An 18156-nucleotide genomic window follows, 5' to 3' on the forward strand; every position below is an offset into this window, starting at 1 on the left:
AAAATGCTTAAGAAACTTTTTGAACATATGAAATAATAATGGTCTTAGGTAGATTCATTATTGGTGGATTAGGATACACTGGATATGTTTTTGATCCACCCTCCTTTAACCCATATGAGATTCGTCAAATGGCTGGCTGGAATTCATTTCATAATATGAGGCCTTGGAGCAGATTTTAGCCCCTGTGCAAAGCTAACTGACCCAGATAGGGATTGAATCTGCTGCGTTCAAACAGCAACGCTGTGTTCTGTAAGTTGAGCTAGCGAGGACAAATACGTGTTAAGATGTGAAATAGTCACATCGTTGTCCTTATAGAATACCATTGTTTATAGACACATTTCCTCACAAAAGGAGAAAAATGTGGTCATGAAATCCATTGTATTTTTATTGAAAATGGAGAAATAAGTATATGAGAAATAACTGTACTGCCAAATCCTTCAATTGGAGTAATACTTGTTTTGCACAGAACACCGTTCTTTTCTCTTGGTTTTCTTTTTTTGTTGCTGTTCGAGAGGTACTTTTGGGCTGGGTGTGACTGTTCTATAAAATGTTTACAGTGGCAAGTGGCAAGAACCACTTGCCATTGATATTGCACACATTAATTTAAGCAGTTTGCTACATTTCCTAACTTACATTCTTTAATGTTACCTGAATGCTTCAAATTATATTTCCTTTTTTCTTTATGGCAGGCACTTCTGCCTATATGATCACTTTACTTAGGATCACAGTTAAGCAAATACTTTTGTATTTTTTTCTTTTTTATAAATTTATTTATTTATTTTTGGCTGCATTGGGTCTTCATTGCTGCACTTGGGCACTCTCTAGTCGCGGCGAGCGGGGGTTACTCTTCGTTGCGATGTGCAGGCTTCTCATTGCGGTGGCTTCTCTTGTTGCAGAGCATGGGCTCTAGGCGCACAGGCTTCAAGAGTTGTGGCACGAGGGCTCCGTTGTGGCTCGCGGGCTCTAGAGCGCAGGCTTAGTAGTTGTGGCGCACAGGCTTAGTTGCTCCGCAGCATGTGGGATCTTCCCGGACCAGGGCTCAAACCTGTGTCCCCTCCATTGGCAGGCAGATTCTTAACCATTACGCCACCAGGGAAGTCCCAATACTTTTGTATTTTTAAGATCACCTGCAGCTTTTACAGTATTAGGCACTTCAATTTCGATGAAATTGCAGTGTTCCAGAATTTCATTATCATGACATTTAATGTTCAGATATAGCACACAGGTTGTCCATTATGAAGAATCTTAAATTCAGTTAATGTTAAATCAGATTTTCTTCACTCTTACTAAATTTTTGTTATGTTTCATAGCACTTGTAAAATATTTTGAAATAGTAACATTAATGCTAATATTCATGTGGGAAACAGTTTATCTTCTTAAATTCATACATTTGTCTTATTGTCTTTTTTTTACAGACAGAAGTGGAGCTTATATTCACTTGTCTTCACTTTTCTTTAAAAATTGTTTTTGAATTAATATTATTTTAGCGATTTGTTCTAAGAATATTAAAACTTTGATGGAAGATGAGCTTAGGTGATCAGGACATTGATTCAGGTGTACTTGGCATAGCAGTTCATTAACTGTGTGTTAATTATCTATGATTACTCCTGAAAAGCTATAGTGGCTTCATCTTTTAGGTTGCTTCATTAAATCATTAATTTTCTTGGAGGTAACTAAGCCTGACATAATTAAGTCATCTCAGTCTCCACAGATTTTTATCTTCCCATGATGTCAAGAACATTGACCTAGTTAATATAGGGCATTGCAACTTATTCCATGGATGTACTGACTTTTTATTTTAGAATGCCTTATACTATTTTGTCTTATATTTAAGTATAGTCTCATAAATGTATATCTTTTAATTATTTATTTAAAGTTTTAGCTTACAGTTTATATTTCCTGTGTAATAAGCCCATTTATGCATTTGAACCACTTCTTGTCAACAGTTCTTTGAACCATGGCTACATAAAGCTGCTGCAGTTTATCCAGAACATCATTTATGAGGAAGGATTTGATGGATCCAATCCCCAGGTATTGAGTACCTTCAAAGCCTTTTTATAATCATGTATGTAATGCTGTTTTTAAACTCTCTAGGGGTAGACCCAGAAGGTCTTAGAATAATCAACAGCGAACAAGCTGTTTCTAAGCATAGAGGATGTAAATAAGCAGAGCACAGGCAGCCTTAGTTTGACTGTAAATGTGTATTTAGAATTTTAGCTAAGTTCTCAGTGGATGCACATAAGAAGTTCACATACATTGTCAACATTAATTATTTTTAATTATGTATTTGTAGTACCTGGAGTTTAAATACCACAGTTTGAAAATTACTGTTAAATCTGCAAGACTTGTACTTTTCTATCTAAATTTTTTTATTTCTGTCATTTAGGCCTTAATGTTAAATTATCTTATGAGTAAGAATTAATTATTTCAAGATTTTATTTATTATATTATGCTTTGAGTTGTCTCATTGAATAAAAGATGCATTTTTATTTGTTACATTAAAACATTTTATAAGTTAACTATTTCTCTGTAGCTCTATTTTTAAAAACTTCCTCTGGATTCCTGCTATTAAAAATGTTCCGGTTAGTTTAACTTAAACAAAATGAGGGAAATTTTATTTCTAGATATCATGCCTTTCACAATTCTTCCTCAGTGATTTTAATTGCTATTGCTGCTAAAAGTTTTGCATTTCATTTATAGTATTTTAGCGGAATTATTTCCAGAGCACCATTATTTTTATTGAAGAAGACAAAAAAGCCAAAAGTCTTATTTTCAGCATTATCAACTACATTTGCTCTTAATTCATATCATAGATTTTTAAATATTCTTATAAGCTTTATTGCTATATTTAACACTTTGTCCATGGCAAAATAAATACTTTTAAAATTTGTTTTGATCATCAGTTTAATAGCAGGTTGAAAATACTTATGTGTGTATGGCAAAGCACAGACATTCATTTATAGATGGTTTTTCATGTATGTTACAATTTTTGTGATGGCCCTTGGTATTTAGTACAGTTTTATTTTGCTCATTGTTGTTCCATTTTTGGTCCTAGCTAAGATTTATGGGCACCATGTCTTCTCTTTGGTGGCAGTGCCCGTCTGGAGAGGTAATTGGTCCCTGACAGACACCTCTCCCCACTTGCTCTGGTAACTATGGAAACAGGCATGTCATAACAGTTCCTGTGGTACAGTGTGCAGAGCTGCTGCTCTTGTAGGATGATGACACATCTTCTAAGAGCAAGAAATTTTATAGAATGCAAAAAAAGCAAAGGCAGTAACAAAGAGATACCCTTATACTTACATATATGGATATGTATACACACACACACATCCAAAGAACCCTTAAAAAGCTGTTATTGGAATAGAATGAAAGGTTTGTTTTCTTACTTGTTTATTTGACTATGAATCAACACTGTTTTCAGTAAACAATATTTTATTTCATGAACATTGATAGACAACAAACTGGTTTGGGTCTCTGAACCAGAGGTTCTATAACTTTTGACCTTCATAAAGATTAAACAGGGTTAAAAAAAAAAAAAAAAAAAAAAGATTAAACAGGGTTGAGACATACATTTTTATGGTGAATACCAGGAATGCTAAAAACAAATTTTAAATTAAATTAAATATGCCAATAAGTTATTATAAATATATATTTCCAATTTTATTAGAACTAAAATATAGTTAATGAATTTGTATATTTTTAAATTATGGATTACATCATTGGCTAAATTACCTAGTCTATACATCTGCCTCAGAAACTTTAGATTACTTCCGAAAGCCACAGAAATGCATCTATCAGGCACTACTTCAAAAAATATTATTCCCGAGTCAAAATAATATTCTGACACTGAAATAAATCCTACTTTTTAAAAGGATATTTTCATCTTACTTTCTCTATCACAACATTTTCAAATAAACTAAACTAGTTGGAGGCAACAAATAGAAATAGACTCTAAGGAACAGAATATTATATACTACCATATAATTAATAACAGTAGTAAGTAAAGTATTGTAGGTCATCCGTAAAGATACTTGGAGTGGAAACATTTACAAATCGCTGTCATAATTTTATTTTTAATTTTTGATTTTCAGATATCTAAGAAATAATACAATAAGTGAAATTTGAACATTGATTTTACTTAGAGTACCAGATTAAATATTTTAGATCTTCTCGTAGGGATAAATTTATTTATTGTTCAGCTCTCAGCAAACATTTATTTTTTTAATTTTATTATGCCTTACAGTATGCCCCATTATTATATGGTGTAGCAAGGAATTATATGTCCCAAACAACACAGGAAATTTGTAACTCAGCCTTTGTTTTTACAATACTGTCATATTTTTTAAAATATAAATGTATTCCCTGTGTTGAAGTATTATGCTCAATTATGTTCTAATGTGCTGTGTACCTACTTCACTTAAATATCTTATCACTCATTCATTCTCTGGCTTAATATTTTCATTCTTTCTATATGTGTATATCAGTGTAACTGTCAAAGTCACTAAACTGTGGTTCTCATGATTCTGCACCTGACAGCATTTTTGTTATAAACTTGTGTAAACTTTTTGATACAACAGTAGTAGGTAATGGTGACTGTGGGTTAAAATACAGCTGACCTTTAGTTTCTGAAATGTTGACAGGGTAAACAATATGAGGCTGCTCTCCTTTTACCACCAGATTTCATTCTAATATCTAGATTTGGGGTGGGGGAGGAATTTTCTCTCTTTTTTTTCCAGGTTGCTCTTTCTGTTAGGAATCTAACTTAAGCTACAGTTCATAAGATAACAAGTTTAAGGATGAGAAGAATGAACCTTAATCTTGCCATTTTGTTTAAATTCTGAGTTTGTAAGTAATACATAAAAATGAATAACCTATCATATTTCACAGATATAGGAACTCACTGGAAATTTATTTATACTTCTGACATATACCATGGTACATCATATTACTTCATTTTATTCAAGTAATGCAGAAATAAAAAGAAAACAATTTTTAGGGACTGTTGAGGATCACCACATATAGTATCTTAGGTGGTTGTCATCATAACCTCAAGGCAACCAGAAAAGAAAATAGGACCAACTGCCTTGATATTGTCATTGTGCTTTAGGTCCTAGAAGTCAGAAAGTTTTTCTCAAATGTGCATAGACTAAATTCCTCTTTTTAAAATCTCATTCTCGCAGTTTTATCCAGGCCATTGTGTCACTTTATATATTTGAAGAATTATATGGTCTCATACAGCAATGTTCTATTCTATCCTTTTTATTTTAGAGATGAGAAAACTAAGGCCTAAGTAATATACTTGTTTTACCCAAAATCATACATCTACTTAGTTGCACAATGCAGACTTTAAGTCTGTATCTTACCCATCTTACTATTGTCTCCTTAGTCTTCCCTCTTCTAACATTTCAACATTTTATTCATTTTCCCTACTTTCTTTTGTCAACAAATTCTCCTTGAAAAGGAATACAAAAAATCACTTGTGTGTCTAATATCAGGGAGATATTATATATTGTGTGTGTATATATATATATATATATATATATATATATATATATATATAGTATTGGGCAATAACTAGTTGGCTAATAAATTTTATTAGTGGTATTCTGTAGCAACAGCAAGTGATATATATATTTTCGGATCTTGTTTCATCAGAAATCACATCTAAAGTGGCATGTTCCAAATCTTTGCTTTGGGAGAATAGTCTTATTTTCCCCGTTAGAATTGTAATAATGAATTTTCCAGTTATTTCCATGTGCCAGGTTTTGCTAAGAGCTCCTTCCTTTGCCTGGAAATTTTGCTGAATTGCTAAGGGAAGCATTTGCAAAACATTTGTTCAGTTAGAATAACCCAAACAGTAGAATTTATTATAAACACATCTGCTGGCAAACATTTATTGACAATCATTTTAGCTTTTATTTAATGGTTTTTCAATACTCTTTTCCCAAGAAATATCATTCACTATTATTATGACCTTAATGTCAATGGGATCAAGTTCTAAACATTCACCTGTTAAGTTTTATTGAAAATGTCAAATTGTTACATAAAAATAGCTTCAAGAAGAAAAAATAGAGGCAAGTGTAAAATGCTAAACCCCCAAAAATACATTTTTAAACTTCCTTCAAACAAAATAGTAGGCGGTGGACATGATAGAATTTATCTGAGAAATATTGAGCACTCTGTAGTTTATTGAAAGACTTACAGAGTTTTGTAATACTAAGAATGGTTTGTAAGCATTCTAGTTTAGATTCTCTTTATTATTACCTGTGATTTGTTATGTATTACTTTAATTGCCTCAAACATAATTCTTAGTCACCGTTAAGATTTGGAAACAAAAGCTTGAGGCTTGTGATACACTTCAAATTTTCCAAAAGAAAAAACAAAACAACAGTTCTGCTATTTTTTTATAGTCTTGTAATCTAAAAGGTTTCCTTTATATTGCCTTATTATTGATAATACATAAAACTTTTTACTACGTCTGTTGACATTATCTCCCTGATCTGTTTTGAATAAAAATAAGAACCGGCAGATAAAAGTAAAAGACGTAGGTATCCTGTTGTTTAATAAAACTTAATGTGTTTACCTCCTTCTCACTTTCCCTTAGAAAAAACAGAAAAACATTTTAAGAATAGGAATCCAGAATCTTGGTTCACCTTTGTGGGGAGATGACATTTGCTGGACAGAAAACTGTGACAGCAGTCACAGTCTTACGAAGTTCCTCTATATGCTCCGTGGTCTTCTGCGAACCTCTCTTTCAGCCTGTATCATCACAGTGCCAACACACCTTATCCAGGTAAGAACTTTCCAAAACTACTTTCTCCTAACTCGTGGTTTATAGTGAAGAGCAGTTTATAAGTGCTTTATGAATCCGGTAAATTATTTTCATGTGCCATTTGGATAAAAGAGACTTCAGATGCTTGAAATGCCAGAGCAGCAAGATGTCCTTTAGATTATTCAATTCCCTAGTACTTGTGGTTTTAATATACAGCGAGTATGTGGTAATTTCATCTTCACTAATTTTATTATTTTTTTCTTTGATTTATTGTGAACTTGCTAGTATCATTGTGACATGAGGTTGATATCATATCTTGTCGTTGATCATAAAGCTGATCTGCGTATAGATCTTGAAGAGATATTTTTACACCCATGTATAGCAGCATTATTCACAACAGCTAAAATGTAGAAGCAACCCGACTGTTCACTGACAGATGAATAGATAAGCAAAATGTGGCATATCCACACAACGGGATATTATTCAGCCTTAAAAAGGAAGGAAGTTCTCACATGTGCTACAACAGGGATAAATCTTGAGAACGTTAGGCTCAGTGAAATAAGTCAATCATTGAAAGTCAAATACTGTGAATCCAGTTATATGACATACTTGGAGTAGTCAAAATTATAGAGACAGAAAATAGAATGGTAGTTGCCAGGTGCTGGGGGTGGGAGAGAATGAGAGTTATTATTTTAATGGGTATGGAGTTTCAGTTTTACAAGATGCACAGAGTTCTGGAGATGGCTGGTGGTGATGGTAGCACAACATTATGAATGTGTTTAATACTACTGAACTGTACACTTAAAAATGGTTAAGGGCTTCCCTGGTGGCACAGTGGTTAAGAATCCACCTGCCAATGCAGGGGACATGGGTTTGAGCCCTGGGCCAGGAAGATCCCACATGCCGCAGAGCAACTAAGCCTGTGCACCACAACTACTGAGCCTGCACTCTAGAGCCCGCATGCCATAACTACTGAGCCCGCATGCCACAACTACTGAGGCCCTTGGGCCCAGAGCCCGTGCTCTGCAACAGGAGAAGCCACCACAATGAAGAGTAGCCCCTGCTCGCCACAACTAGAGAAAGCTCGTGTGCAGCAACGAAGACCCAACGCAGCCAAACATAAATAAATAAATAAATATATATATAAATAAATTTATTTATTTTTTTATTTTTAAAAAATGGTTAAAATGGTAAACTTTACACTATATGTACTTTACCACAGTAAAAAACATTGGGGAAAAAAGCTGATCTGAATAGGACTAGTCCCCGTCTTCCCTCCTTGTTTCTATATATATTTCTCCTGAAGTTACACTCTCATAAAAAGAGGCCAGTCTCCCCAGAGAAAGAGGGGTCTTTGTAAGATTTCCTCATTGGTTCAAAAAAGTTCTTTTCTTAACAGTGTTCAAGGGGCAAGTTTGGGACTGTTTCCACAGTATGTATGTATATATGTACACATATACTATAACATGATACTAGAAATAATATAACTGAAATACCTGCTGCAATGAATGGAATGTGAAAGTCAAAGTAACTAAATCACTGAAATCATTTTTTCTAATGTACATACTAAAACACTTTGATTTGGAATGAATTATAGCAGAGAAGTTTTGAGCTTTGTTTTACTTCTCTAAGAAATAGCAATTATAACAACAATGAGAGCAACTAGCAAATAAAAAACACTAAGTCAGGACCTAACAATTTGTATAGAATTTTTATGTAAATGCTATTATCTCCATTTTACATATAAGGAAACTGAGGTATAGAGAAATTCAGAAATTAGATCAAGGTTAAATACTTGAGAAACCATAATTTGAACCCAGAAAATCAGATTCTAGAACCATATTATGGGAAAATTCTACTACAATATCTAACAGATTTGTATTCTGGAACTCATTCTTTCAAAGCTAGTAAATCTCAAATCTTTAACCTTAGAGCTAAATAGAAAGGACTTGAAGGGTTCATCTGAATTAAGCTCCTGTCCTTGGATACGTTAAGCATTATCCCTGTTTCACAACTGAGGTCTGAACTTAAATGACATATTCAAGCAAATCAAAGAAACAAGGACTATGCTTGGTGACACTCCAAAGGTCTGTGAGAACTTTACATTTAATTACGTAACAGAAATATAGCAGATGTAATTGAAACTTGGAGGTCTCCAGGGAGTACTTGAGTACTCGAATAAGAATAGACATATAAAACAATGGAATAGAATTGACAGTCTAGAAATAAACCCGTACATCTGTGGTCAACAAATTTTCAACAAGGGTGCCAAGACCATTCAATAAGAAAAGAATAACCTTTCAACAAATGGCATGGGACAACTAGATAGCTACATGCAAAAGAATGAAGTTTGGACCCTTACCTCACACCATATACAAAAATTAATTCAGAATGAATCAAAGACCTAAATTTAAGAACCAAAATAATTATGAAATAAATATACGTATATATGTAATTTTAAAATTTATTTCAAAGGTGCCTGTGCAATAAAGAAAAGAAAGAAAAAAATTTCTAAAGCCATTTTGGTAGTGATCATCATTATTATTTAGAGAAGAGATTCCAAACCTATTGTGAATGTTTGTGACAGTGATTCCTCTAGCCTCTGTGTAAGGGAAGAGCAGTAATACTATCAGAAGACTTCAAATCATCCTATGTACACCCCTGAACATAAAGCAATATTTGAATTTTGGTATTTTATAGATATATTTGAATTCTTGTAAAACTGAAAAAGATATTATTTAAATTCTGCTTTTTAAAATGCCAGTAGGGCTTCCCTGGTGGCGCAGTGGTTGAGAATCTGCCTGCCAATGCAGGGGACACGGGTTCGAGCCCTGGTCTGGGAAGATCCCACATGCCGCGGAGCAACTAGGCCCGTGAGCCACAATTGCTGAGCCTGCGCGTCTGGAGCCTGTGCTCCGCAACAAGGGAGGCCGCGATAATGAGAGGCCCGCGCACCGCGATGAAGAGTGGCCCCCACTTGCCACAACTAGAGAAAGCCCTCGCAGAGAAATGAAGACCCAACACAGCCATAAATAAATAAATAAAAATTTTAAAAAACTTTTAAAAATAAAATAAAATAAAATACCAGTAAAGAGACTATTTTGAAAAGGAAATAGGAAAACATAAGGTCAGACTTTGGTGATCTTATACCACAGTCTCTTCCCTAGACAATTTTGCCTAGCTATTGTATAGTAGTCTTCTGGTCCTAATATCAGTGGAGCTATAAAAAAAAACAAATAAATTATTCCCTTGCTCTTTGAACAGGACATCTGACCATATATTTGGTTTTTTATGAAAATACTTAGGAGAAAATGTAAAACTTAACAGTTCGCTTAAACCAGTCATGATATAAATAGTGGATAAAACTCTAAATAACTCTTAAAGACTGGCAAGGAAAATCACAATGTTTAGGCTAAGAAAAGAGAGTAAGAAGTGGAAGCAGTATGCTTACAAAGCTAACCAAAGACATATGCATACACAGAACCAGGGAACTGTGAGTTTGTTTAATAAAAACTTGCATAGTGATTTCTACAGGCCAGTTGCAGTCCTAAGATCTTTTCAAATATTAACTCATTTAATTCTTATAATAATCCTATATTGTTGGTGCTATCATTATTTCCATTTAATAGATAAGGAAAAAGGGACAGAAAATTTAAGTGACTTTCCCAAGATCACACAGCTACTTGAGTGACAGGATTTAGATCTAAGCGTTTCCCTTCCAAATACCATACTCTTAACCACCATGCTCTGCTGCTTATTCAATGGAAGTACCAAAATAGGGTCAAAATTAAGAAGCAGACTGTGCACAAAGTAGCATTCAATGATAGAAAGAGCCTGGGCTTTGGAGGGAGATAGACCCAATTAGTAATTTGGTCTTAGTCAAGTCCTAACTTTCTCAGCCTCAGCTTCTTCATTTGTAAAAATTCAGAGGATTAGCAATAACATGTGCTCACCCAGTGCTGGCACATGGTAGGCACTCATTATATGTCAACAATTGTCACCTTCACTATTGTTACTTAAACAGACCCCCAAAACTGAGAATTTGAACAGAGATCAGGCTACAAAAACTAAGGTACACAAGTCCATCGAAGTAATAGAAATCTTCAGCTTTCTGCCTCTTTTTATGAACAACATGGACAGGATCTTCTCACAGGTTAGACAGGTTAGGAAGCTTGGCTGAAGTCAGATGGCCATTGAAGTCTTAGTAACATCACCTTGTTGTAACATGACTCTTTTTAACATCATACATCAACTTCCTCTCGACTATGACCAGTGCCTTCCCTGCAGACTCTAAGTCAAGGTTTAAATGGTGATTGAATACTTTATTCAATCAACAAATATTTATTGCAAGTACTATTCTAGGCATCCATGGGGATATAGTAGTGAACAAGACAAACAAGGTCCCATCCTCCTGGAGTTTTTTCAGAAATATGAAAGATAGAATGGATGGAGCAGACAATTAGTATATGCACGTATTTTGGATGCTTGAGCTTGGTATTTGAGAGTAAAGTAGATTCTGACAGGAAATAGAAATGCAGTTTGATGTCCTTGGAAATTTTGTCATATAATTAAACATCTATAGATAATAGAAGTGTGACACCTTTATTTGAATATATTATATAAAGTAACACTAGATTAAAAGTATATAAAATATCTATTTCTCTTAGATGGGGAAAAACAGCCAATCACAGCCCTCAGAATGGGAGAAAATATTTGCAAACAAAGCAACTGACAAAGGATTAATCTCCAAAATATACAGGCAGCTCATGCAGCTCAATATCAAAAAAACAAACAACCCAATCCAAAACTGGGCAGAAAACCTAAATAGACATTTCTCCAAAGAAGATATACAGATTGCCAACAAACACATGAAAGGATGCTCAACATCACTAATCATTAGAGAAATGCAAATCAAAACTACAGTGAGCTATCACCTCACACCAGTCAGAATGGCCATCATCAAAAGATCTACAAACAATAAATGCTGGAGAGGGTGTGGAGAAAAGGGAACCCTCTTGCACTGTTGGTGGGAAGGTAAATTGATAACAGCCACTATGAAGAACAGTATGGAGGATCCTTAAAAAACTAAAAATAGAACTACCATACGACCCAGCAATCCCACTACTGGGCATATACCCTGAGAAAACCATAATCAAAAAGAGTCATGTACCACAATGTTCATTGCAGCTCTATTTACAATAGCCAGGACATGGAAGCAACCTAAGTGTCCATCAACAGATGAATGGATAAAGAAGATGTGGCACATATATACAATGGAATATTACTCAGCCATAAAAAGAAACAAAATTGAGTTATTTGTAGTGAGGTGGATGGACCTAGAGACTGTCATACAGAGTGAAGTAAGTCAGAAAGAGAAAAACAAAGACCGTATACTAACACATATATATGGAATCTAAAAAAAAAAAAAGGTTCTGAAGAACCTAGGGGCAGGGCAGTAATAAAGACGCAGACGTAGAGAATGGACTTGAGGACACGGGGAGGGGGAAGGGTAAGCTGGGACGAAGTGAGAGAGTGGCATGGACATATATACACTACCAAATGTAAAAGAGATAGCTAGTGGGAAGCAGCCACATAGCACAGGAAAGTCAGCTCGGTGCTTTGTGTCCACCTAGAGGGGTGGGATAGGGAGGGTGGGAGGGAGGAGATATGGGGATATATGTTTATGTATAGCTGATTCACTTTGTTATACGGCAGAAACTAACACACCATTGTAAGGCAATTATACTCCAATGAAGATGTTAAAAAATAAATAAATAAAGATTACATGAAGTTCAAAAAAAAACAGCCAATCAGTGTTCTTACTTTAGTTATTAGCATTCTGTCAGACCTGTACAGTAATGATTAGTTACCCTTTATTGTACTTTTGGCATGCTTCCCATGTTTAATTTCATTGTAGAGAAGGAACACATAGTTAAGGAAATTGCAAAGAGGGGGAAAAGTTAAAATAGGGAAAATAATGATATAGATTCGAAGCTGACTTTAACTTGTTGTTGTAATAAGACTTTTGCAAGTAGAGTGGAAAAAAATTATTTTTAAATGTGCATTTGAACTATTTTCTGCTCAGCCTCATAACTTTGAACTTGAAATAGTTTATTTCCTTTGGGTTAGAGATTATTTTCATCACAGCACAGGAAATAACAAGCGTACGTTGAAACAAATGAATAAAATAAATTCTAAATATCTGTTTGCTGAAAACACTAAAATTATTCATCAAATATATTATGAATGTCTTAAAATATGTATGCATATATAGTCCTAAACAATTTTCCCTGTGAAGTAGTATTATTGCTCATCTGGTCTCTTGCTAGAATACAGTTTTAGTATCTGCCCAAAGACACTGTATTAAAAATGTGTGTGAAAATGGCCAAGTTAAATACAGACTTTGTTACATGCTGAACTGTGGAGCAAAGTGTCATTAGAAGGAGCAGAACTATGGACGGCTCCCCTATATTCCGGCATTACTCAGTTCCCAGATCCCTGCTGTGTAGTTGTTCCACTCGCCAAGAAGCCTGTTAAAGAGCCCCCAAGAGCATGTGTACGGCCCTCCATGTTAATAGTTAATTGGTGAGGATGGCAAGATGAGAGGACAGCCGAACATGTGGTCTCTCAGACTCAAGCAGTAGACAGACCTTTAGTTATAATAACAGCAGCTGCTCACATTCTCACAACTCAACTGTTCAAAACTGTTGTCGAGTGAAGATTATCGTGGATTGAAAAAGAAAGAGGAAAAGTTACATCTAAGAAAAATAACTAAAACCCTACCTTGAAACTCTTCCTTCCTATTATCTTAAGTATGAAAATATTATTTCAACTTTTAAAAACTTAAGTATAAATTTCCATATTAAAGATTGTTATGTTTCAGCTACATTGAACATTCTGCTGCTTTTTTTCCTGTTTACTGTTAGAAACACAAATGTTCTACACCCTTCGAAACTTTTTAACGAGCTTTTTTTACAGGGTGATAACTTTGAAGCTGTTACAATCGGATACTGTTTGATTTCCATATCTAGCAACATATGAAACTCTAATGTTTTTTGGTCTTATAAATGAGAACTGGCTTACTATTAGCGAAATTTGTCATCCACTTGCAAATTATACAAATATTTTGTGCCTTTTAAATTAATTTTATTTTCAATTATCAGTGACAGTTCTGCTTAAGAAAAATGGTGACCGATAACATTTATTCTTTTTGGAAATAGAAACTTAGTTTCATGCCTTATTATGATTATATTGGCGAGGTGAAAGGAAAATAAATTTCCCCTAGCTTATGAATTTTATTTACACAATCTGTGACAGGTTGTTCTTGATTTGTATTTTTTATTGATTGAAAGCACTTTTACCTGACTGTCAGGAAATAAATATTAAAGCACTTAGAGTTGAAATTAAAATAGGAAAGGTTATTTTTCTATACCTTTCTCACAGCTTTCCTTTCAAAAAGAAAATTTACTTTTTATTATTGCTAATCTATTCAAGCTGTCGTAATCTACACTTTTAAGGAATTTTAAAATATAAACAACCCAATAAATTTCTCCTTAACTATAATAATGCAGGAATGAAAACTTCCTTGACATTATTGATGATAAAATATGAAATAACTTTTTCTCATTCTACAATAATTCTTTGTATTGCTAGCATTTAATGTATTTTCTTATAGAACATTAGTTGGTAAACTATTTAAACTTTCTTTTATTCAGAATAGATTTTAGATTTGAAACTGGCCTATAACATATTTTTATTGGTCATCACTGGCATTTGGTCAGTAATAACCTTATTCAGTTTTTATCATAAACCACTATTTTCCAACAATTTTATCTGTGGAATTTCCCTCCCCACCTTCCCCCCGCCTCCAGCTACCTCACTGAAGAAAACTATCACCAGCATTAGTTAGCTTATACCAAGGAAAAATCATTTTCTGAAGAAAAGCAGGAAGACAGGCCCTTGTTACATGTCTCTTGAAAACTGAATGAAGTTTTATTTAGTGTGTTATTTTAATTGATATATTTTCAAATCGATCTTCTATAATATTAATATATGAAAACTTTGAACCCACTGAAGTAAATGATGCAGTATGTTTCAGTGTAGAGAAATTCAGAACAAACCTTTTCACATCCATAAACTTTTGTGTGTGCATGCTGAGTATTTTAGCAGCTAAACTCTAAGGCAAGCAATGGACAGCTATAGAACTAACCACTAACATAGGATTATGAAATGTGGACTCCAGTGGCCTTGTGAATTTCTCTCAGTGTGAAATCTTTTATTCTTAAAACAAGACCTAAGGATAATTGCATGGTAAGGGAACAACAGACTCTTATGAGTTTACAACTATAAAATTCTGGAAAATATTTTTTTTGTAATTGTTGATATGAGCATCATTATAGGAAAGCATAACAACACCTTCTGCCATATAACTTAATCTATCTTAAGTGGTCTTTTTAAATGTACTTTATTAAGGAGAATTATTATTTGAAATGATCTTTTTAAATGCAGTTTGTTACAAATATTTAAGGCTGAAAAGTACAGATTCAATCTCTTGATCACGACTATCAATAATTAAAGGATAAAGTTGGATATTCTGGGTATCAATTTTTCATATTCTCAACTAAGAATCTGCCTTAATTTTTCTAGACCTTCTCAACTACTCTGATAGATTGCAAAAAATTAACATTTTTAAAAGTTTAAAAAGAAATAAGTTTTTTAAATGAAATGAATCATATTAAACCCATATTAATTTTACCATACTTGTCAAATTCCAGTCTTTGAAAATTTAGTAACTTCATACAAGTCTGGTTGGGTGTAAACAGAGTCTGTTTTTCTTTACAACAACAAATAATAGAACTGTGTTTCAACTCTGCTCCTATACGCTTGGATTTATAAATTTTTATAGTTCCAGGTTTTTTTTCTTCTGTTTCATATTGCACAATCTAGTGTTTGATTAATTTTTTAAATCAAATCTTAGCTTGTATGCGTTATACTTATATTTCTAATTTACTTTCTTGGTCCAGGATGTTTGAAAGTTTTTACACAAATAAACTCCAAATTTCTTATAAGTTTCTGTCTACGTAGAGCGTTAGGAGCAGTATATGTGCCATTTTGTCTTAGTGTAAATATGCATATTAAATAAGGGTAGCATATTTAAAACTGTCAGTAAGATTCATGTGTGTCTTCAGAAGTAAAAAGAGTCATTTAGAAACCTTTTATTATAATTAATCTAACCAAATCATATTCGATAAGGCATACAATGAAAAATAATTTTGACTTTAAATACTTTTTTGCTTTCCCTAAAATTATGAAGTTTTGGTTCATATACCGATTCATACTATATAGTTCCTAGTAGTGGTGATGGTTGTTAAACTACTATTTAGAGCCAAAATTTTCAAATATATGAATGATAGAAATAGTGAAATGTCTCATCACAGTATGGAGATTGAGTCATCTGTTTGGGCATATGGAATCTTTGGCTGCTGGACTGCATAGTCTTTATAATGCCCAATGTCCAGGCATGGACACAACTGTTCTGGGAGCAGAATCGGGGAGGGACTCTGTGTTTCGTCTCCTTGAACATGATAGAAGAAAAAAAAGGGGAAGGATCTTTAACATTATTTTTATTATAGACTCTCCTCTACTACATCACTTTTGTGTACAGAAAAGAAGTACAACTTTACTTAATTTTGTATTTATTTTACAAATAGAATTACTAAGCTTTTTATCTTGGGTGTTACAAGCTTTCTGAAAAACACCTATAAGAAAATGCAAATTTTGAATTATTCCTATTTATATACTTAGATGCATACCTTCCCTTAAAGAAAGATTACTATTTTCAAAGAAAGGCGATACTTATTTCTTAAAATCGAGACAAAACATGCTTGAAACGAATTATAATTTAAAGGTGTTTAAGTACCTGGTCATATATTATATCCTAACATTATTTTTTAGCCCTTTGCTATTAATTACATTATTATTACTATATAAAGAGTTCCGGCTTCTCTAATAATGTTTTCGCACCCTATGTAGTTAATCTTTAATGTTGGGGAGGACGGGGGAGAGATTAAATTAGCCTTGTAACCTCTTTCTCTTCCAGGCTGATGATGGAAAATAAAAGCTCTTAGCCACAAAATGTAACACTTAGAATTAATATTTAATTAGACTAGCAAATTGTACACTGTGGCTGAAAGCTTCCGAAGAGTTTTTAGTGCCACAATTGACCTACAGGTTTAATAATAACTCACTTCTAGAAGCAAGTGCCAGTTCAGCATAGTAGAGCCACTGTAAGAAAGTCCTGAGAGATTAAAATCAGCAAACCAAATGGCAGGCAGGGATTCCTGGGATGGAGCCTTCTGGAAAGCTGGGAGCTGGAATAGCTTTTAAGCCAGGATTCAGATGAGAACAGTGGGTGAAAAAGCTGATCCCTCCTGTTCTGGGAGCTTCTGGTTGTAGGCCAAAATCTTAGAACAGATTTTTACTAAATGTTTTTGCTGCAGCTATTAACTTACATTGAAAATCAAATATTGAATAATTTTTCTGTAAAATTTAACAAAATTTTTGTGTAAACATTAGTTCTTAATTTCTTATATATTAGTACATAATATCTGTAAACTCAGATCATTAGATTATCAGATGGGTTTGGCGCTGTACATCTATGCTGTTTTGCTGTGACATGCTGTTTCCTTGTTCCCTGTATAGTTGATTTATATGGTTCATTTCTATATTATTTCATTACGGGGCATTATGCAGAGCCTGAGAAAGAGATTCTGAAGTCTGTAGCCCAAGAAATTTTTTCTTCCAGAAGAGATATATATCAACAAACATAAATCAGAAGCGTTTTTAATTTTTAAAGACCTAATATTTATAAAAGCAATTCTGCATTTGTTTATGCTTATGATGCAATTAAATTATAAGTAAATAATTGGACCTCCTGGTGAAACATTGGATCCTTATATCTCTGAGAAATTAATCTGGTGAAAAAATAGGATACTGTGAGTTTGAAAATGTGCAAACACAGAACAGCCAACTAAAAAAGGAACACCTTACATAATTTGTTGGTTATATCTTAAATAATTGAAGGAAAGCTAGTCATTAGTTAAAAATTCAAGCAGGTGAGAACCTTGCCAGCAGAGGGAGTAGTCCTGTCTTCCGTCAGGTTCCCATCATATTCCCACCTGCCTCAGCCTTTTTCGAAGCCAGTCTCCCATCTGGACCTGGCTCTGTCAGCCTGTTCCTGATGACAGGCTATAATTTTATACTCAATATGGGATTATTCTAAGCTGATTTTAAATTTTAGTATCTTTAACCTACCACTGCATCGCAAACATCAGCTGGATGCTCTGTTTGATATTTGGATATTAGCAGTTGTTTTTCCAGGC

General features: G+C 33.8%; 1 protein-coding gene across 3 annotated transcripts in view; it reads left to right on the plus strand.

The window, feature by feature from the left end:
• Positions 1-18156, plus strand: part of ELP4 (elongator acetyltransferase complex subunit 4) — a 226676-nt gene that overhangs the window by 77270 nt on the left and 131250 nt on the right. For all 3 annotated transcript variants that reach the window (XM_036860381.1, XM_036860382.1, XM_036860383.1), the window contains exons 6-7: positions 1947-2031; positions 6608-6796. In XM_036860381.1, coding sequence (XP_036716276.1) covers positions 1947-2031; positions 6608-6796 — 274 coding nt within the window. The remainder of the gene's footprint in view (positions 1-1946; positions 2032-6607; positions 6797-18156) is intronic.

Source organism: Balaenoptera musculus, chromosome 8 (assembly GCF_009873245.2).
Source record: "Balaenoptera musculus isolate JJ_BM4_2016_0621 chromosome 8, mBalMus1.pri.v3, whole genome shotgun sequence".
NCBI lineage: Eukaryota > Metazoa > Chordata > Mammalia > Artiodactyla > Balaenopteridae > Balaenoptera > Balaenoptera musculus.